This window comes from Hippocampus guttulatus, chromosome 1 (genome assembly GCF_054856545.1).
Source record: "Hippocampus guttulatus isolate MCC_2025c chromosome 1, RoL_Hgut_1.0, whole genome shotgun sequence".
In the NCBI taxonomy this organism is placed as follows: domain Eukaryota; kingdom Metazoa; phylum Chordata; class Actinopteri; order Syngnathiformes; family Syngnathidae; genus Hippocampus; species Hippocampus guttulatus.
The window spans coordinates 17,313,755-17,337,209 of NC_141261.1; the positions used below are offsets into that span (position 1 = coordinate 17,313,755).

The following is a 23,455-nucleotide window of genomic DNA, read 5'->3' on the forward strand; positions in this document are numbered from 1 at the left end:
TTCACAGTGATTAAGATCAGAAAGTTTCACTGGCAATTAAAGACTGTTTATAATCAAAACGGTGCTGTACTTTTGTCAGCCCGGGTGGGAGGGAAGGTGATGCAGAGGATGCCTGATAGGGTCTGTAAACAATGTTGTAAATTGCATGGGCCTTGATGGAAAACTCAGAAGAAGGATGCAGGGTCAGCTTGTAGGAGCACCAAACTCAGGCTTGAATGCAATCAACCATGCCATCACTCAAAGTAATCGAATGGCTTGTCCTACACTTCATCGCATAAACTAAAGCGCAACAGAGAGTTGAGAGGTTCGGGTCACTGAGATGTTGGGTTGAAAGCAGCTTCATGGAGATGAGAATTTCACCAAGTGCTCACACAAACTGAAATAATGAAAAAAAAATGTTTTCCTCAGCATGTTAATTGTTATAAAGGCATGTCGGGAAAACTGCAGGACGTCATTGTCTAAGGCAGCAACTTTGAAAATGATCATCTGTAGCCATTGGCATGTATTGTGAGCATTGAGCTCCGTGGTGATATTGTGCCCCTGAAGGAAAACCGAACCACAGGAGTGTATTGATAAATGGGCTGTCCAATTGGAAGACAACCATTGCACCTATTTCATCGGTATGGGAATGATGATACCAAGGTGAAATTTGGTGATAAGCCTTCAACAATGCTCTTGTTGTTTTAGAAACCTCTTTAGCGAATGAACTACAGCAGCATTTCCTGAGTCCAAACGGTTAACATGTGAATGGCCTTGAATATGTAGGACTAATCAATCGTATTTCCTTCAAAGCGAGGAAGTGAAATGAAAGCCTATCGTCTGGGTTAAATGTAATGTGTAGGGCAACAAGTAAAATCAATCAGAAAGTGTCATTCGGCAGGCAAAGGAAATGGGCATACTAGTCATGGTAAAACCTCTTCAATAACAACTTGACCATCAAAGTTTACTCTCCTGAATTTCAGTCTGGAATTGCTTTCGACATCTTTTCAAATACCGTCTTGGGCGGATTGATAAGTGACATCAAACGGAAGGGATTCATTTTAGATTTAGAATTGCCTGCAGAAATATAGCTTTTGTCTATGTTAGCGTCTTACGCGATAGCTTCACGACTGAAAAGCTAGTAAGACCACTACTTCCCGGCCCGGGTATTGTGTTCAAAATACAATATCTAATTCCACCTTTGTTAGCTCATGTTAAGGAATTATTCCGCTAGAAGTAGTAGGACAACATTGTTGAGGAATTTCACCTTGCTATGGGAACTATTGATACTAGTCTCTGTCCTGAACATCCCCTCCTCTACACTCATAAAAAAAAAGGGAAACTTTTTCTCATTTTCGTTTCTGTAATGGTCGTTTAGGAAGCTTAAATGTGTGGCCTGGTGGAAATGTAATGGTGTGAACATAAATTCATCACTGACGTACTGTATCTAAGTCATAAAACAAAATCTTTGTAAAACGGTGTGCCCAAGCAAATGTTTTCGTTGTTTACTTGCCTTTTAATTAAGAACACATTTCCATAATTTTGTTTTGAGGAATACTTGACTGCAATTTATGTGTATATGTGCAGGGTGCTTACACTCCTGACACACTCAAGATACACATTTCATTTACCCTGGAAATGCCGCTTCGTTCATTTATTTTTCATTCAAATTTTCAAGGATTTCCTCATATCACTCATTCCTCATATTCCCACTGCAGCTGCAGAATAAATATTGTTTACCAATGGTCAATTACTATATGAAGAGGCATTGCTTGCTTCCATGCACATCAAATTGGAGAGGAACATTTTCAAAGGTTCATACGAATGTCTCTTCCATTAGATTTGACAGAGTTTTACCACTGGAATTAGACATTTGGATTTCCTATTGCAGACTTTCTGTGATGTAAATGCACCGAAAGGACGAATCCAAAGAGAAAAAAAAAAGGTTTGGAACGAATGCCAGCAGGATGAGCCCTCTCAGCATTCACAATCTGCAAGTGGGAATCTTTTTACTGGAATGTAATGAAAAAAATATCTGAAAAGTAAACAACGCACGGCATTGCAGGCTGTCTTGGTCTTTCTTGGGTGAATTATGCCTTTGGCTGCTCGCATGCACAACAGAGATTTAACTTTAATTTAATCTTTCAACAAAGGAGGTGTGGATGTGTATTATTCTCTTTCCCTGCCAAGTAACGTCCTCCAACATCAGCAGCATATCACAAAGCATAACTTTAGCAGTCAGGAAGGGCTCTCTATTGGCGAGTGCCTTTCATCAGAGGCCAGTATTGATAAGGCAGGGCACCTGACTTTGTGGCGATTGATTTTGGTTTGAGGGAAAGGTCGTGTTTAAGGACTAGCAAGTGATTCAAGCTGGCCGGCATCCATTTATTAGGCAAGTAAACATATTTGATACCATTGTTTAATCAAAGCAAACACGGATTCACCTCATTAGTTTCGTCCTGCAGGTAAAGACGTACTGATCGCAACTTTTGTGTTTGTCATGACTCTGCCAAGTAACTTTTACTCTGAATGACACATGTGGAACATGAACATAAATAGCAAAAGACACCACAAAAAGAGGCAAATGTTTTTGTTGCATACATGGTTAATAAAGCAAAGGGGAGTGTCAAGCAAAATGACTTTTTTCGTAACTTGGCGGTTGTGAAAACAGTATTTTTCTGTCTTAAGTTTTACTCTTGATCTCATCTGGACTCGGACCTCGTGGACTCGGACTTGACTTGGATTCGGACATTTGTCTTGTTTGCCTCTTGAGAGCGTGTCACTAGCAACGGTAATGTGTGTTGCACAATTTTGCGACATACTGTAATCATCGTAAATCATTGGTTACAGTAGTTCCAAACTGGTAAAATCGATCTCGCGGGTCATCAGGACTTGCTTTTCAGCTCCACACGTTTTTTTTCTTCCCCAAGTCTTGGTGGGTCATTTAGTATCAGTATGACCAACACACACACAAACACACACACACACACACACACACACACACACTTTCCATCAAACCATTGCTCTATAAATAAGCCTCCCCATAGACCAGTGTTTCTCTCCAGGGGGGTCATTAATTTGCCTGTGTCAGTGGTATGCCCCACAAAAAGTCCATCAAACCTTGGAGGCCGCTTATCTCAAGGCTTCACTTGCTATGGCGCAAGAAGTGTATATTCTCATTCTCATTAGAAAGAGGTCACCTAAGTAATTGCGGCAAATCAAATGCTCTAAAATGACTTTTTGCTGCTCATATTTTAGTTCTAAACAAAAGGAAGATGTTCCAAAATAACACGGTTAATATTTTGAACACACCTCTCAAAACTAGGACAATGCTAACCTCTTTGGTTTGCCAAGGGCCATACCTCAGCTCAGTGGCAAAAAAAAAAAACAATCCATCTCGAAAGAGTCCACCGTCTTGATAGTTTATATCTATCTATCTATATATATATATATATTTATAAAATATTCCTTCTCATTCATTTCCTCCAAATGTGATAAGACATGTTAGGCAGCAGAAGGTGGAAGACCAAATGTTTTCCAGTGGAGATAACACATTCTCCAGATAAGTAATACCGCCTGTGACTTCGATAACCCCAAGATGTTTAGTGCATGCTTGTTCATTCACTCAATGGTTCTGACTGAGTATTTATCAGTGGGCCTCTTTTGGAGGTTAACCCCTTGACCTGCATCAGCGTATATATTCTGTTTCGCTCCATTGTGGCATGGTGGCTGTGAGTTTTTCTTTTTAATGAACTGTCTTGAAATGGTTGTGGGATTTGTTTCAGTGCTGAGCTTTGTCATCACTGCTCATCCGTCTGCCATGCAACACTTTTCTACATATTATTTGTAAGAAGACAAATCATTTGAAGATTTTCAAATGCAAATAAAAGTAACCGTAAAACCTTTTTGCAAAAGATTTGTGCTAATAAACCGAACAAAATGTCGACCTTTGTTAAAGCTGAATGTTAGTTTGATTCATTTAACTGGATCTATTGTTCGTTAAACTCATTCAACGCTTGCTCAGAGAAACCTTGAAGACCTCGAGAGTAAATATAAATGTCATGTTCTGTGTCAATTTGACATTGTATGTAAGATGTCTGTACATTGTGCAATTTATGAAGGGTTCGAGATCTGAATAGAACATTGATCCTTTGGCAGAAAGAAGTTTTGAATATACCATAGAGTTGCAGGTAAATTAGTGTGACATTAGGCCAAACACGTTGCCAAGAAGCCCCTGCCTACCGTCACACTATATCATATATCAGGGGTGCCCAACCTTTTTTGACCGAAGATCTACTTTTCAAGCCAACCAACCTTCTGCGATCGACCGGTATCACACGTGCACGCATAAGCATGCATGCACGTATAAGCGCGCACAGGCGCACGCACCCATGCACAAGCACCCACCCATGGATGCCATGATGAGCAACGGCCTCAAGGGCCCCTAACAAGTACAAAAATGAAAAATAAAGTAGATACAAGAGTTTGTCAAAGGAAATCACTGCCTACCTTAGTGGGAGACATGACAAGGAGGCATGGGAGGCAGCATGTTAAATGCATGAACGTCATTATTGTAGCTCATGTGTACTGTTTTAAAATGATTGCAAGCTGCAATTGCAGACTGCTGACCGCTAAACAACTTCCGGCGAGAGACGTTATGCGCCACCGGAGGTTTAAGATGACCTGCTTTTTTCTTTTATTTTCTTTTAAAAAAAACAACAACAATCAAATAAAGAAATACATTTATTTTTAGAGATCTCTGTCCCAAGTGTGTGGGGGGGGGGGCACAAGCATCTTGCTGGGTGGTCACAGCTCGCCCCTGGGGACGAGTCTGGGTAAAGATAAAAAATGTTCAACACAAAAAGAGATACTGGTGATGATTATCTATGGCCAATCTCTAGATATCTGCACACTGCTCTTGCAAAATCAACTCTGATTGCGTTTGCACTGCAGAACAAACACAATTAAAAGAGCAGGAAGTTGCTCAGAGTGAATGTTGCAGCCTACAGACATGGAGTCGACATTAATATTTGATGCGATCAACAGAGGAAAGAAACATAGTGCCCAGCCTCGCCTCTTCTGTTATATTTAACCTTAACCTTAAACCTGCAACTAAAATTTGGTAGTGTGTTTGTTTCAACTGCTTCAATACCTTGGGCTGTGTTTTTAAAATGAGCCATCACAAAGAGGAGCAATTAAAAAAAAAAAACAATCACGTTCTTTCTTTCCAGAATTACTGTACATTCCCCTGATGTTAGAGTAGATGAAAGTGACCTCCACTCTTTGCTCTTCATCACTTTGACAACTAGACCATACACGTGGGGAAAGTACTGTAAATACACATTCGGGTACGTTCTACATTCCATCTTGTTCTAGTTTTTCAGGTGTGAGACAAAACAAACTGGCTCCTATGGCAAATTTGTCCTCCATTTGCCTTTTGCTGTCTTCTGAAAATATCACCTTTTTTTTCAATGGATCTATTTCCTCCAAGACGATGATGGTTCACTGAGATTCATCATTCACTTTTTTCTAGATGCACAAACGTGGATCAAATAGCAGAAGTAATATTAATTGTGCCAAACTATGCTTCTACATCTAACTATGAAAAATGGGCATTAGTAAATGTGCTCACGGGTAACAGGGTTCATTTGCTCAAGAAGTTAATTCTAATGCACTAAACATGTCGACTAAGGCAGACTAACCATCAGACTACCCCATGTGCATACATGCCTGTCGGTCCAGGATTTCCAGGGGCCTGAACGAACCAACTTCAAAGGTGTAATTAATATTTTTCCTGCAATTTCAGGTTTTTTTTCCTTGCCAATGGTTGTTTATCTAGATGTGAACTCCGATTGGCTGGCAACCAGTTCAGGGTTTATCCCGCCTATCGCCCCAAAACAGCTGGGATAGGCTCCAGCACGCCCTTGACCCCTGTCAGGAAAAGCAGTACAGAGAATGGATGGATAGACGGTGAATAAAACCTTATATTGCTATCTTCACATTTTGCATACTGTACTTAAAAACACACACACACTGTAATAGTCAGATGATTATGATGTGAAACAAATTATCTGGTTAATTTAAATGAAAGGTGTTATAGCGGGAATGAAAGTGCGAGAGTTTGCCTCAGGTCAGGCTGTTTTCCCAGGAAAAAGTGATTGGCCATGAACTCATTATTTTTAATTAGCTCTAGCCACTCTGGCCATTATCAGCCATTTTACACTGTGGCACTGCTGTCTTGTCAACAAACATTTGTGCCTGCTGACAGTTTTTAGCGCTCCTGCAAACAAAAAGAGGCATTACATAGTCGTTAGTTTATAAATCTGAGTTAGAGAACAATGAATCATGCATAATTGTTGAACCTTCCCTGAAAGAAACACAAAAAAAACCTCCCAACACTTCAGCAAATTGGACTCTTTGACGCCTTTACGTACAAGGGCTGAATAAAAGTACTGTGCTGTATATCTAACACAGCCTCCAAGACCAGTGCTGAATCGGTTCCTGAAATAATAATCCCATTAATATACTATATTTCCTGGAGAGAATGTCATATCACATGATTTATTGATGTTTTTTGAACCTTCAAGGAGTTGAACATATGCCTGGGTAATGAAGACAGAGGAGGTCAAAGCAGGCATGAATAGAAAACACATATTAAAACAAAATTTATCCTGTCATCTCACAAATACTACAGCAGAACCTCAAACATGGAATCCCATTGCAATGAATGGAAATGCAATTAATCCGTTCCAGCCCCCAAACTAAGTTAAACTTAAAAATAAATATGCCATATACAAATAAGTGAAAACATATTATGATAAATAAATACAACACTTACAAAAACATGATCACAATTTGTTGCTCGTTAACTTCAACTAAGGAGGGGAAACGTGGAAGTGGGTTTAGGATGTTCATGCATCCTGCTACAGTCCACAAAGAATTATTGTTTTGCATCCCCCATTCATCACAAATGGCTTTTAGTTGAAATCTCACCTGACCGTGGTGGTTTGTCGACACAATTTGGATGTTGAACTGCAGTGATCGTTCCATTTGGAATGAGATAATTAATCACAGTTGTCATTGCCTAAATTACTGCTTGTCACCGTTTAACAAGTACAAATAACAGCACTACAGCAGCACTGCTTGAAGTGCCAAGGCCCATCAAACATTTAATCCTGCTCCAACATCTCATGAATTGTTTAAATGTAAAACATATGAATGTGTTGCCAATTTGTGAAAGAAATCTTATGATGAAAGAGGAGATCAAACTTTAAAAATAGGGGAAATAAATCATTATATATTACAGCCTGCCTGTTCTCCTCCTTCTCCAGAGACAGAACGATATATTCAAACCCCCGCAATGCAAGAAAGGCTCCTGGCTACTGATTTGCACCAGACTGCTGTTTACAGTGTGCGCGCGTGTGTGTGTGTGTGTGTGTGTGTGTGTGTGTGTGTGTGCGTGTGCGTGTTCGTGTGTGTGTGTTTCCGTCACTCTCACACTAAGGGACAATTTAGAGTGTTCCATTAACCTGCCACCCATGTTTTTGGAATGTGGGAGGAAACCAGAGTACCCGCAGAAAACCAATGCAGGTATGGGGAGAACATGCAAACTCCACATAGGAAGGCCGGAACTGAAATTGAACCCTGCACATCTGCACTGTGAGGCCGGTGTGCGAATCAGTTGACCACCGTGCTGCCCTGGAGAACATCCAGGACATGTAAAACTGGCAGGTGCATTTTTTTTTCCAAAAGTCTTGTTGAGATGTTAGCAATGAACATGTGTGTTTGAAAATAAGAGACCAAGCCCTGGTAGATAGGCACAAAAAAATGAGATGAGATTTTTATTTATTTTTTTGGTCCCCATTCTGATCTTGGTTAAAAAATAACTAGAATGGCAGTTTACATTATGAATCAGCAGTTCTGAGGAGATTGATATTCAAATTAAACAGAGGATGAGGATATCATTTTTGCTTGAGGAAAACTAGATGTAATTACAAGAGTAGGCTTGGCCAACGAATTTCATTCATTTCTAACTTATGCCTTCTGCTTAAAGTCGAATAACCTCAATTCATTATCACTCTCTTATATGACCCAAAGAGCTGGGGTGATTTCTATTTTCAGACTCTTTAGAATGTTTTACCACAGTCAATATGATTTTGAAGTTGGATGATAATTTAAAAAAAAAACAGTTGAAAGTCCTCTATTCTAAATTTTTCACATTAAGCGCTTTGTTACAGCTGCCGCTGTTGTGAAAGCGCTATATAAATCAGCATGTATTGTATTGTGTATATATACATATATATATTAGATATTAGATATATAGAGATAGGGTTATTGGTTTAGTCCAGTGAGCAAGATATATATAAGATATATATATATATATATATATACAATACAATACATGCTGATTTATATAGCGCTTTCACAACAGCGGCAGCTGTAACAAAAGTCATTCTATAAATGACTCTGGAGACCACGTGTGTCTAGTTTTATTGGACTTAACTGCAGCATTTGATACAGTGGATCACAGTATTCTGCTGACTCGTTTGCAGCACTTGGTGGGCATTAGCGGCAGTGCTCTTGAGTGGTTTAGGTCCTATTTAGCTGACAGAACCTTCTGTGTCAGCCTTGGCTGCTCTGAGTCACGCACTGCTCCCCTGTCATGTGGTGTTCCACAGGGCTCAATTCTGGGGCCTCTGCTGTTCTTGCTGTATCTGCTCCCATTGGGTTCCATCTTAAGGAAACATGGTATTCCCTTCCACTGCTATGCAAATGACTGCCAGATCTATGTCCCACTGAGCAAGAAAGACGCCTTCTCATTAAGGCCACTCCTATCCTGTCTGGAAGAAATCAAAACCTGGATGGCACAAAATTTCTTGAGATTCAATGAAAAGAAGACAGAGGTGGTATTGTTTGGTCCCAGTGGCCCTTGTACATTCCATCCTGTAGACTTGGGCCCCCTGTCTCCTTATCTTAAGTCAACAGTCTCAAACTTGGGCCTTAAACTGGACAGTGATTTCAAACTCGATCGGCAAATTGGTGCCGTTGTTAAACCCAGCTTCTTTCACCTTAGACAGCTGGCCAAAATAAAACCTCTCCTCTCACATGAACACTTTGAGACAGTAATTCATGCCTTTGTCACATCCCGGCTCGATTACTGCAATGCCCTTTACTTTGGAGTCAGCCAGTCCTCCATTAAGCGCCTTCAGCTGGTCCAGAATGCCGCTGCTCGCCTCTTGACTGGTACTCGTAAGAGGGAGCACATAACTCCTACTCTGGCATCCCTTCACTGGCTCCCCATTCATTTTAGAGTTATTTTCAAGATCCTCTTATTTGTTTTCAAATCTCTGAATAATCTCGCGCCACCTTACCTCTCTGAGCTCATCCGCCCCTACACACCTGCCCGGCGCCTCAGGTCTGTTGACCAGACTTTATTAGAAGTACCAAGAACTAAACTGAGGCTCAGAGGGGATCGAGCCTTTTCTGTTGCTGGTCCCTCTCTCTGGAATGACCTCCCACTGAACATTCGGCAAGCCTCCTCGCTGCCCATCTTCAAAACCCTCCTCAAAACTCACTTGTATTCTTTGGCATTCGACTCAGCATGACTTAGATTTGTTCTTGGTTTTACTATTTGGTGCTTTCTACCGCCTTTATTACCGATTTGTCTTACTGTTTATTGTGCATGTTAAATTGCTCCATGTACAGCACTTTGTATGCAGCGATGGCTGTTTGAAAGTGCTCTATAAATACTGTTGACTTGACTTGTTGACTCTATTCAAATGTAAATGTAATTATCATATTCTTGACTCGGTTCTCTCTTTAAATTTTTGCTACTGTCATATATAGGGTGCCGTGATATGTCCCAAGCTGTCTGTCTCAGCCAAATCAGCGAGATCTGGTTGGAGGCCACGCTGTGCTTTTTTTCATCTCAGGCTTTTTCACTGTGGCAAAAATCACACAATTTCACCATTCTGTCAGAAATCAGGATAGGCAGAGCTTATGATGTTATGCCGATGACATTTCTTGCTCACTGGACTAAACCAATAACCCTATCTCTATATATCTAATATATATATATACACAATACAATACAATACATGCTGATTTATATAGCGCTTTCACAACAGCGGCAGCTGTAACAAAGCGCTTAACAAAACAGTTAAAATAAAGTAAAATAAATAAACACAACACATAACATATAAGGGGTCGGATTTTTATGTGCTAATTACAATTAATCAGTTACAAATAAATTAAGGAATTGACGGGTCTTTGTCATGTCCATGTGAAGAGACAAAAACTACTTAGCTTCAGATCTCAGTATTTACATTTATTTGTCCTTTTTTTCGATTCTGTTACTGCTCCTGTGTTGCCTGACGCTGACATTTATCTCGTTGAGTTGTTGACATTTTTGCCGTATGCACATGCATTTTTTTCAGACCGTGCAAGAAACAAAGTGGCATCAGATGTAGGTGATATTATAATGCATGCCTATCTGATTTCGATACTAAATCATAGTCAGGTCTTTTTAACCTACAATTTCAATCCAGTTCAAGGGATGACATTGAGAATAACGTCACTTTTATTGTTCATAAGATAAGATAAGAAAACCTTTATTAGTCTCGCAATGGAGAAATTCCCAATTCACAGCAGCAAAGTTATGAAAGGAAGAAGTAGAACAACAAAATATAGGAGCTGCTGGAAAGGCAGCCACTCTCGCGGCGCCATTTTGAAGTCAAAATAACAAAAATAATACAACACAACACATAGGACACAGACAGTCGTGCAATCTTCACCAATTTTCTGCATACACTTTGTTGTCTGAAGCAGTTATAGATGAAAGAGGAGAGGATCAAAGTGTCCTTTCCCCAGTGGATCAGAGACATCATGCTGAAAATGTGCACACGTCTGCTACAAGCTAAGTTTTGAAAGCAAACACGAAGCTGTCGCGTCCATTGACGAAAAGAGATTAGTTCACTTCTCCTGTCCCACGTAATCCGCTTCAAACTCCAAGCCGCGACTCCCAGCTCCAAATCCGCATCGGCGCTCCGCGCTAACGCTCCTTTCTTTTCATCGTCGGCTCCTCAAGACTTACATCCATCCAGCCGCAGACCGTTCAACAGCACCGATCTCTCCGCTGAACAAAGCAGGGCTGTGAAAAATGCTGCCCATTACAGGCGCAAGACACAAGCGCCCCGGGACTGTCCAGCAACGACAGTCAAATGGCGCCGACATTCCTCCCAGTCAAAAACAGTGCTGGTATACCCATGCTGCCGAGAAGGCGCAACCACCAAGCACAGAGTCTCCTCCTTGATGAATGTCGTGGCCAAAAAATGCTGAAAAAAGTCCACATCAGGTCCACACGACGTAACAACAAACACAAAGTGACAAAACAAACACAAAAACAACAAAAAAAAAGCAAGGCTCATGAGAGCACTTGCTGACGGCTGCCTACTCGGGCGCCATCTGAGAGGCAAGTTGTGTCAGCTTGAATATGTGCAGTGGTTAGTCTGCAAGCAGATGCCAACCCTTTGAGCCGTGTCAGTGGGACCTTCACACCTTGGAACTTTGGTCTGAAACGAGGCACTTTTCATCCAAGGATTCCATGACATTCATCTTCATGTCATGGAAGATGAATTACTAAGAACATAGAAATGCTCAGAGCTGACGACTTGGAATATAATTACACAAGGTTGCTGTCCTTTGGATAGTGCGTTCATTGAAAACACATAACTGTGTAGCGCCCCTTTTTGTGCTAGTGATCCAGTCACTAATATAAAGTTCATTTTGCACGGCTGAAGCAAAGTCTGGGGCACGCATGCACCGCCAGAAATTACTTTCTTTATTAGAAGGATTTTCAAGCGCTTAATCTGCCACCGTTGGCATCGGCACCCACGCTGCGCTATAAAGCTTGACAGGCGAAGCAAACGTAAGGCGCAGTAGATAAGCCGTAGCCCAACTCCACCTGAAACTCGTGTCCATCAGTATTATAGAAACAATAGGGAATATATATTTGTGGTTTCGACCAAACCCACCAATTTTAGGGGTGTTCTTATAGATGCAGTTAATCCATAGGACCAAGAAGCGTCTGTGAAAGAGGCTGGTTATCATCCATGATCATTTTGAATACTATTATGTCTAAGTATTGTTAACCGTGTAGTATGCTGCAGGAGAGGCTTATTGGTACAGTCTGAATCCTGCTCATGGTTACAATATGCGAGAAAAACACAATGTTATCACATTTGCCACTGTTATAGACTAAAATTGCTTCTGCACAAGAGTCAACTTCAACTGTGTTTATCTCTGTCATGGCTGACATATTTTTCACAGTACTGTTAGGTGCTAGAAATTGAGAATATTCTGAAACCTAAGCTCATTAACACCTTCCAAACACTTTTGAACAACACATGAATGCAGTCGAACCAATGCTGCCTGATCACATCAATGTTTGTCAAGAAAAACATTTTCACATGTAGGTTGTTTGGATTTGAACACGTAGAAGTGGAAAGTCAGTGCATCATGGCCTACTGGTGGCACTGGGAGCTTGCATCCATCCATTCTCTGTACTGCTCATCTTCAGGCGTTGGGCACTTTCATACCACAATGACCAGAGAGTTACAGTTCCATCTATCTTTTATACGTGGGACAAGATGCGCAGTGAGATGTGCAGTGACTCGCTTTTCTGGCTGTGCACATCCTCCTGTCCACTCAAATCTGTCATGAACGCATCCTCATGACAGATACGCAGTCTGGGCTAAAATGTGGGCATTCCCTGTCAAATCTGGTCCTGTGCGTATGTGGGGAAATGATGTGAGTTATTATAACTTTGGTGATTCTGTGCATCACCTGAAAAAGAGGTGAAACCCTTTTACAACCCAGCAGGATCTTATTGGAAATGCTGATGGAAATGCTTCAAGCATTCATCCTTGGTCATCTCGAAAGACCAAACCCAAGCAGATCCTTGGATGAAAAGGGCCTCGTTTCAGACCAAAGTTCCAAGGTGTGAAGGTCCCACTGACACGGCTCAAAGGGTTGGCATCTGCTTGCAGACTAACCACTGTACATATTCAAGCTGACACAACTTGCCTCTCAGAGCATCCCAGAGGAACACAAGCATTCACTTCATGACGCATAGTGTTTGCACACCAGATTCAGCCTCAAAACAAGACAGGGAAATGTTGAGAAGAAGTGTGACGGCCGGAGACAACCGAGGCATCGGATCAGAATTCCCCTCACTGCCCAGTCTGCTCGTCAGATGCAAATCAAGGAAACAAAGCTGTGTCTAGTTTGCAGTTTTTGTACCAACTTATAACACCGTCTTCATTCTTTTAGCATCTGGCCTGAATACGGCATCTATTTGACAGTAGAACGTAATGCAGTGACTCAGCGTTCATTACACATCATGTGGGGGGTGGCGGGGGTGCGGGGGGTAAAAGGATTACTCAGTTCTCATGAAACTTGGATGGGGAAATGAATAAAAGAATTCAAGATGAATGCTTCTGCTTGACTTTGTTGTGAACAGGATGAGTCACTTGAGTGACATTCTTCAAATTTGTGTAACTCAAGGATGAACCGATGTGATGCGGGCAGTCAAAAGCTCCATTCACACACATCTAATATTTGCAATGACATGATGTGGTTTTATTGTCAAATGCAGGCACAATTCCTTCCATTTCCGCAGTAGCCAACATTGTATTTGTTTAGCATGAGCCTCTGACCTGAAAGCGTCAGCTGTCACCCCAGCGGGTCACACGCATGATTTGTTTTTCAGTTTTTATGCTGTTTGTATGCCCTTCTTGATGTAATTCACCAGTTTTACACAGCTACCAATGTAAAGTGTTGAAAATGTGCTTGCTCTCTTTGAAGAGGTAATGATAATCGCGCAACAAACTTGCCGTTGACTGTCTTTCATTGCAACTGTCTCGGTTTGGGCAATATGCAAGCGATATGTCATTTTACTCATGCGAAAATACCACCACAACTAATACCCATGGGCTTTTGCAGCATCTCACCTGTGTAAACGCATCGTCAAGCATGATTATACTGCTAAAGAATAATGAATCTTCACTCCTGTTATTTTGCCCTGACAGATCCCCCAGGTGAGTTACGCCTCCACAGCTCCAGAGCTGAGTGACAACACGCGTTACGACTTCTTCTCTCGGGTGGTGCCGCCTGACACCTATCAGGCGCAGGCCATGGTGGACATCGTCAAAGCCATGAGCTGGAACTATGTCTCCACTGTGGCCTCCGAGGGAAACTACGGAGAAAGTGGTGTGGATGCGTTCATTCAAAAGTCTCGAGAGGACGGTGAGTCTCTTTTCTGATCTCTTACAACAAACATTCCATCTACTGCGGTCAACACCGATAGAATGACAAACTTTGCAGCACTCTATACACTTGACCCGAGCTCACATGTCATCACTGTTTACAATTCCATCCATCCGTTTTCTTTATCACTCACTGACATCAGACAAAAGAGAGACAGCACTCTGCACTGGTTGTCAGTCAATCACAAGACAAACTGGAAAGAGGCAGACAACCATTCACCCTCACATTCCTTCCTACTCCCTTGAACATAATAACTGTGTTGAATGAAGATTTCTTTCTTTTTACTTTTTCTTATCTACCTTATTTTCTGTCAAATTATTACTGTATATATGTTTTATGTTCAATAAACAAACAAACATTCACAACGTCAGTGAGTGGCAACCGGACCCACGCTGCCTGCACAGAAGTCGGGGCAGGGGAACCACAACTACTGTATATCGTCGATGACCGCAGTATACAGCGCCGTGAAAAAGTATTTGCCCCCTTCCTTTGCATATTTATCACACATAAAGATTTCAGTTCATAAAACCAATTTTAAGACCACAGAAACAATCCAAGGAAATACAAAATGCAGTTTCTATTTTATTTTTATTTTCTATTTTTATTGTTAACTCACACAGTAACTGTGACGAATGACAGTTTTGGGAAAGCTGAGTTCTATTTCACAGGCAACACCTTTGTTGCACCATGTTTGTTGAATCAAGAAATCACATACATAGAATCCGTCAGACAAAGTCAAGGGGGCTACAAGATCTCAAGAAACAAATGCATCATGCCACGATCCGAAGAAAAATCAAGAAGAAATTAGAAAAATAAGTTATGGAAATCTATCAGTCTGGAAAGGTTTACAAAGCCATTTCAATGGGGAGTCCCTCTGTCAGATTAAAATTGGTTGAATGACCTTTGTATGTGATAAATACGCAAAGAACACAGAAATCAGGAAGGAGCCAAATACTTTTTCACAGCACTCTCATTATCTACAGTAAATTGGTCTTTGAAACAACACTGACCAATGAATAATCAAGTTATAAATATCGTCATCACCTGGGGAGGGGATCTAACGTTGTATCAGCCTGACAGACGAAATGGTTTGTTTCACTTCAGTTTGTTTATGCAAACCAATTTGTAAAAACACCAATTTCTGGAAGAAGGGAAACTCAATTTTCAAATGATTCATCTCCATATCCATGTCATGATTTATAATTTTCCCCCTCTCCATCCACAAGTACGACAGACAGTATAATAGTACAGGATTAAAGATTTGTTTCAGGGTGAAGTCCTTTTTGGGCAATAGTGGAATAATCCAAAAGAGGAAACAAGAAGAACGAGAGAAAAACCCCGCACTGGTAATACAGGAGAAGTCGTTGGTGTCAAAACAGAATCCATGAATTCAAAATCTATCTATCAATCTATCTGTCGAGTCCAAACATTGTATTGCAGACTTAGAAATAACATACGTTATACTAATCGTAATGTACAATTTGATTTCAAAATTGGATCTAATGAACTATATCTGCTGTTTTCTTATAATCGATTAATACAATGCATTTAGGTTCCCTCCGTTTTGCATCCCGTCACAACTTTAAGCTCTATCCACTCTGTCATGAGTGCTGACAGTCCAGGAAAAACATCCACGTTGCACCTGTTCCATCTCTAGTTACAGTCATTCTTTCCAAAAGATTTCACTCTTTGAAGTCGAGTCACACTCAGCATGCCATGAAGATCAGATGCAACACGTCTGCCCCATCCTGGAAGCTGACTGAGCATTCCCAACCTCTGTCCACTACTTTATGAATACGTCAGTGTCACTTGGTGTTACCCACGTACTAAACGCATAACCGGTTATGACCAAAAGGAGTAACAATGACAAGCTCAATGGTTACTGATGGAAAAGTAGAGCACTAATAATGTCATTCAAGCACAACGCGCCCGGGTGAATGTTGGGAAACAGCATGCTCCAATGAGCAACCTCCAATGAGACACTGAGTGTCAGTGTCTCATTGGAGGTTGTGAACATAATTTCACGTTTCTCGGAATTGAAATTGGGTCTCCTCTTACGTAAGCTAGTCTATTATGCATCCTTGTACAAGCTTAACAGGAGTTATTTTTAAATTGCAAGACTTCCGTTCACATTAGAAGAAGAATACATTACATGGCATGAAAATGATGAGTGCGTACGTTCAAGATGCTTTCACGGAGAGTTTGGACGCTTCCATCTTGGAAATGAAAGATTGTTGAATGGTTGATTCACTGCTAATTGATCTACTTTTAAATTCACTCACTCCTCACTCCTTTGTGGCAGTTTATCTTTGACAAAGTTTATGCCCAGAGACAAATCATAAGACTCCAACAGGAATACTCACTAGAGTGTGTGTATCTCTCTCTCTCTCTCTCTCTCTCTCTCTCTCTCTATATATATATATATATATATATATATATATATATATATATATATATATATACACACACACACACACAGTATATGTATAGTATTTGTCTGTGTCATTGGGCCTGTTTCTGTCACATAGGTTGCTTGAGCAACCACAGAACTGTTAACCAAGCCTATTTTAGCATGATTTAGCAACATCACTGTTTATTTAGAGTTGTGTGTACAAACTTTACTTCTCTTCTGTCAATGGTTAATTTGTGACATTGGCTCATATAAATGACACATTTGGACTGCATGGGGAGACCCGGGATGGGAAAAAAAAATCTGAATGTAAATATGAGGGGAATACTTCTGCTGAAAATAGTCTATCTTTAAGACTTGGAACCCTTTTCAAGATGCAAGATTTTCATAGACACTTCTCATTGCAACATTAGACTAATCCTCAAGTGGGATGAGGCTCCATTGTCATTACGGAAGATGAGATGAAACACGTTTTCTGTTTGATGCCTCGCTGTTGTCATCCTGCCTTGTTCTCAATGCACAAGTTCATGTTCCACGATGGGTCCTTCTCTGTCTGAGCTTCTCTTTGAAAAGTCCTCGTACCTTCTGTGTCCTAAGAGAGCACAGAGATGTGTGCAGTAATAGCAGCTAACACGTCACTTAACTGTCACCTTGTGGAAAGTGTGGTACTTTCTGAGGGTAGTGTGCACCTTTCATTGTCCCCTGAAATCAGACTTCTTCTCCGTCATATTGGTCTAAAAGGCGATGCTTGGCTTTTGTCTGCATATTTTTTTTCCCCTAATTTTATCGTCTCAGGAAGATGCAGACAGATCGTTCTTAAAATAATTGTTGTCATTTTAAATGGCAGTTGAGGTTGAGGAGGTCAAAAGGAGTTCACCCTATCTCACAAATGACAGGAGATGTGGGAAAAATGTCAAAAGGAAACATCATCTGAAAGCATATTGTCTTTAACATTGTCTGAGAGGGGAAGTGAAACGTTCTTTTTTGGGGGGGGGGTTCAACAAGTTGAGCTGCTTTCGTAGGCCTTTGAGGTCTAAAAACATTTCCTTAGACCTTACCCGCTACAATGTTCTTCACTTGTTTTCAAGCCTAGGAGCATATTTACTTCGTTCAGAAAAGAAACCAGAAATGGATGACAGGCTAAGCATGAGTTCAATTCAGGGTCATTTAGTTCATTTTCCTTTCCCTTTTTTCCCCTTCCATTTCTCCTGCTTCAAGTATGTGCTTGTTAAACATGCACTCGTTTGAAAAGCCAGTTTCAGAACAATTATACATATCAGATTACCGGTATGTACTGTATGTACAGGTATGTATGTATATATTATATATATATATATATATATATATATATGTACACAAACACTGTACATTAAATGTGCTATACGATAGAGTACCATTCTCAGTATGTACTTGACTACTCTGACAGTTTGTCAGCCAGTGAAGGTTTTAGTTGAGTTGAGCAAAAAAAGAATGATATTATTTGCATCAAGTGATTTTTGAGCATCCTGTCACAAAGGGAGAAAACAAACTCATATCTGAGTTTCTATCTTGTCAAGCTTTAACTATGCCATCTCATCTTTCATCTTTCTATCCTTCCATTTTCAACTGCTTAACTTGTTCAGTGTCACGGTGAAGCTGGAGTCTATGTCCTAGCTGACTGTGTCAAAGGCAGACTACACTGTGGATTTGTCATCAGAGCACACATGCCTTGACAGATATGCATTTACACTCCCATTTTCATCGACAGTCAACAACAATACACTGGTTGCACAAATCCCCTCCATGTGCCACGACTCCATCAGTAACTAAAATTGCTTCTTAAAAGTAAGACCCATTTCAATTCAAGTCATTAATTGCATTTGTAGAGTGGACTTCAAAACACACACTCAAATAGACAAAGAAGGGAATGGGATTCATAGCATTGTTTTGCAATATTAACAATTGGACAAAAGCAAGTTTAGTTTAGAATAAATCCCAATTTATCAAGGAAATGCCCTGCGTCGAGTGCGGCTCATCTGACCTCTGCAGGGTAGTTCCTGGGGCTTGCTGGAGGCACAATTCAAGGTGAACACTCAAAAGGTATTTTGCTATTTAGACTTCACAGGGAAGAAGCGAACACAAGAACCTTGGTGCACTTTAACAAGAGCCTGGTCAACCTAAAATCAAGTACTTCAAAAAGAGACTCAAATTGTATTCTCTTTTAGTATACTGTAAATTAGGTCTGGTCAGTAATTTCCGATTGTTTTTGTAAAAGTGATTTACAACGTGTGAATGAAAGACACGCGTTACCGTCTTTTACAAGCCGTAACTGCGTAATTGTGTCCATCATTGACTTCCCCATCACTTAAGAAGGCTGCTGACACAAATCTGTCCGTTTGAATAATTTGAACCTCAGTTCAGAATAAAGAAATTTTGTGAGGAGAACATTAGCTGTAACCATGACAACCACAGTGAATCCTGTATAGTTTGCATGTGCACAAAGCAGTCCGACGTGCCGCTCTCTCACTCCTTCGCCACAAAGCTGTTTATCATGTCTGCAGCATGATGGAATACAGAATAGTGTCATGTGCTCAGGGACCAAAACGAGACTATATAGGATGGATGTGACTGCCAGTGACTTTTGATCAGCGTTCTCACCACATAGAAGCCTCCTTGCATTGACTTTAGCACTCTTCTTTTTCGACACGATTGATGTTTGCGTTGTCTGAGTTGAAAGGGATGCTCATGTTCTTTTTTTGCACTGTGCTGAGATGTTGAAAGTTTGAAACAACAACGGGTACAATTTTACAACATGATTCAATACAAGTGTGCAAGGCCCAAAGCCGAATTGAAAAATATAATACAGTCAATAAAATCACATTTTGAGTTGGACTTTAACATTTGTTCATCTGGATCCAGTATTTGTGCTGTCTCACTAACTAATAAACATTCCACAATCCCACTAACAAAACCTTGCCATGCGCATTAGTGTTTTGATTGTCATCAAGATATTGATTGATCATTCATTTTATTATTGTGCAGTGGTGTGAAACTGCACTGTATTATTGTGAGCAGCAATTGTGAAGTTTGCCCCTCTCACATAGAAGCTTCTCTGACTCTGTGGTTACAAGCAAAATGTTGTAACAGACTCGCTGAGCTGGCGTCTGCAGGTTTAATCATACCGGTTGAGGCAAACTCAGAGATCAGGAGCAACACAGACACCTGCTTAGTACAAAAAAAAAATCTCAAAGGAAATGTGCATCCTCAGGTCACCATTCACACAAATACTCATCGACCATGACCAAATAACCATTCGTTTAGCTAAGAACTTGCTATCTCCTGGAAACTAGGACACAGTTGTATTTTTATTTATTTATTTATTTATTGTGTGCAGACAGACAAATCCTTTGTGCCAGCGCCCCGTGAGTCGAAATAATCATATCTTCTATTTGGCGTCACACTTCTCTATAAAGTGGGTTCAAAAGCACCCGTCAGTCTGGGTGTCTGTGTGATCAAAGTGGCCCAAGTCTTTCACAAAGTGCAGTCTAACTGTGCTCATGAGGGGAGTTTTCTTTTTTTTGGGGGGGGGGGGTGTCAGGGGGGTATTTGCTAGAAATGGCCATTTGTGCTGTTATGGCAGTGAAACAGCAGCCATTATTCCTGGCCAATCAAAGCAGCAGCTTTCATCCCTTTTAAATTCAGCTCAGGAAAGGCACGTGGACTACATGATGGAAGCTTAACTCATTCAGTACCAGCCAATTCTGGACCAAGTCTGAAAAGACGTTTAAAAACGTCTTTGGGAGTGAATGAGTTAATGGACTCGCGAGAGTTCATGCAGGAGGTTTATACATTTAAAAGGAACTGCAACAAGATCTCCACTTGTGGATGATTCTATAAAGACTTGGACACCGCCAAATCCACTAAATTTTTTCCACCACCTGTGCCAAACCTCTGAACTGACTTTCAGCTGGTCTAAAGTCTAGTCTACTTTCTGTCACCAAATTGTCAGGCGTGCCGGGGGCGTGGAGAAGAAAATTCTCTCAGTCCGCCGGAATGCCTGACGTGGCACAGAGCAGTCTGTCAAATTCCCAAACACGGGAAACTAGACTCACCAATGGCAAGAAAATGAGGATGCACAGGTTTTTATACTTACGACACATGGAGCTTTCTAAGAAAATAGGGCTCCTGGAATTTGTTTTGCATGCTGGAATAGCGGCCCCAGTGTTCCAGGTTAGCTATCGCGGGCCTCAATGTTGGCATCTGATATTCATGGCACATTTGTGCAAGATGAGTGCAGAATATGCAAGGAAAATGTCCTCAGCACCATGCTCAATTACCACTGGCCATTACACGTTTTAGCAATGTCGGTCAGGGATAAACAGGGAGCATCCACTTCTACTCATGAGCCTCCAGCATGCTGATGTGAGAGCAGACTTGCTGACAGAGAAAACCCGTTGCCATTTGGCTTAAGAAAACAGCAATGCCAACACCAGTTTTCAGTTGATCCATCAACTTTGGGACCAGAGTGCAACGAGCGCTGGGATTTACAGTAACTTCTTGCATGATTAGCCGTATCATCAATATAGTATAAGCGCGATCTGATTTCTCTGCTTTCAGGGACCAACGATGAAGTCTCGATTAAGAGTAACACAAACTGTTTCTCTTCTTCATACACTGGGAGACCAATTTATATGAATTTCACAAAGTATTGTGTTAAATGACATTAGATACTGTGTATAATGCTGAGCTGCTGAGATCAATACATGTGAAGCTTTCCTCAGTCTAGTAAAATGTCAATTGAGAAAATAATTTGAATGATGTAGATTATTTTAGTAATAAAGAATAAGGAGAGGCACTTTATTCAAACAAAGGGAAATCAAAGGAAGTGCAAAAAGTAATCGAAAAATGTGTGAAAATAGTTTGTCATTATTTATATATTTCTATATCTCATTCAAATTGTAGCATAATCGACACATTTTATTCACAATGAGAATTGAATACAGCCCTGTTAAAGTAATTCAAAATTGCACTCATTCGATATTGCAAGTATTGCATTGCAATCATCTTTCACGCTGTCCATGCACATATTATATATTTTTTAATGAAATCTGCCTCTACATAGAAAACCATGTACAGTTTTAATCATAAAGTTTGCGGTTTGATGTCAATAAATAGTTTTAACAGGTCAAACAGGTATCCAGTGAACATTATTTTAATTAGTGTAGTTTATTGGGCTGTGTCACTACTCTGCAAAATACAGAGGCATTTTTAATATCTCCTTAGCAGCAGGTCACTGTCAATTCAAACTAGTATTCCAAGGAAAGACATTTGTGGCGCTTCAGCTTTCAGTAAATGTAAGAGGGTCTTACACTGCAAGTGACTGCTCAAGGAGAAATGTCTTTCTTGTTATGCACACCGTGTAAAATGAGGGCACAGTGACAGCAACCGAATAGCCCCTCAGGTGTCCGGGGTATTCTTCCGGGACCCTTTGACAGGGCGTAGCCTCAGACTTGGGGCTGATTATGAGCCTTTTGAGAGCAGGGTCAGTTTTCATAATGATCCACCTCCTATTTCCCTCGTCTTCAACTGCTGGTAGTTCTTCTGGTAATTAGGTGAAATTCATTTATAATGTTCACCTCAGGTTGCATTTTGATGTTGGGATTTTTTGCCTGAATTGGAAGTTTTCTTGCCAAACTTCAGCTGCATCAGTTCACTTTCCCAACTGTGCAAGTGAGCACAGCCCAGCACGTGCTCACTGGAAGCAGGAAAACATGTTGCAATCTTGACGCAGGGTCCACATTCAGCTGCATAAATTCTTTGTGATAGCGTTTACCAAATTGTAGGGATGTGTTACTTATTTGCCAATGTTGGGAGGTATGTCTTTTTGTTCACCCTCTGCAATCTTTTAGTTTTTTGATTGTTTCTTTTTTTTTATCATGCTGTCCCATTGGATGGTGACAGTCGTCACATTGGGTTACTGGTCAGGAGCCAGGCGTACAGTGCAGTCTGCACAGTGCTTTGAAATTCTTGATCAAAGCTGATGGGAATTCACAGCTCTGTGCAGCTCAAACATACTCTGTAATTATTAACTGTTTCCTGCTAAATGATTGAAAAGAAGTGGCAACGTTTTTTTCTCTCTCTCTTTTTGTTGAAATGTATGGATACACTTCTCACATGTCTTGCCAAATTCGACCAGTAGCTCTGTTGTTTTTCAGGAGTCGTTACTGCTACCTAGATGTAAATTTAACCTGCTTGGAAAGAAAGATGTTAAGCTACCATTCCATCACTGGAAATCTTTGTATGCTTCTGTTGAATTGTTTTAGCAGGTAGATATGGTGTGCCACAATTAGCTAACATCCCCTAAAAAAACATGTCATGCTCAATACCACTGCTCACCCTCAAGTGTCAAACAAAAAGTAATATTTGTGGTCTCATCTGGCAAACGATGGACGAGAATAGAAGTGGCTCGCCGTCTCCTCTGCGGTGGCTATTTTTACAAGTGGTTTTAGGTCGTGCTCAGCCGTTAGGAGCAATGAGCGTTGGGAGAGAAATACACTCCTCATTAAGTTTTCATCAATGGCTGCTGCAATATCATCGGGGATGCTTCCGTTTGTCAGTTTTATTGTGTGTTTCATAACATTAGTTGGGAATAGCTTCAACAGGTCATGTAATAAATGAATACGTATTTTCAAAAAGCCATCCTGAAATTGCACACTGCCATACTTATACTGCAATTACATTACTGTCAGCATACTGTTTACA

At 40.7% G+C, this 23,455-nt stretch overlaps 1 protein-coding gene across 1 annotated transcript in view; it reads left to right on the forward strand.

Annotated features, from left to right (window-relative positions):
* The window catches only part of LOC147210713 (metabotropic glutamate receptor 4-like), a 139,947-nt gene that overhangs the window by 81,512 nt on the left and 34,980 nt on the right, over positions 1 to 23,455 (forward strand). The window contains exon 3 of the mRNA XM_086115350.1: positions 14,067 to 14,283. Within this exon, the coding sequence (XP_085971476.1) occupies positions 14,067 to 14,283 (217 nt within the window). The remainder of the gene's footprint in view (positions 1 to 14,066; positions 14,284 to 23,455) is intronic.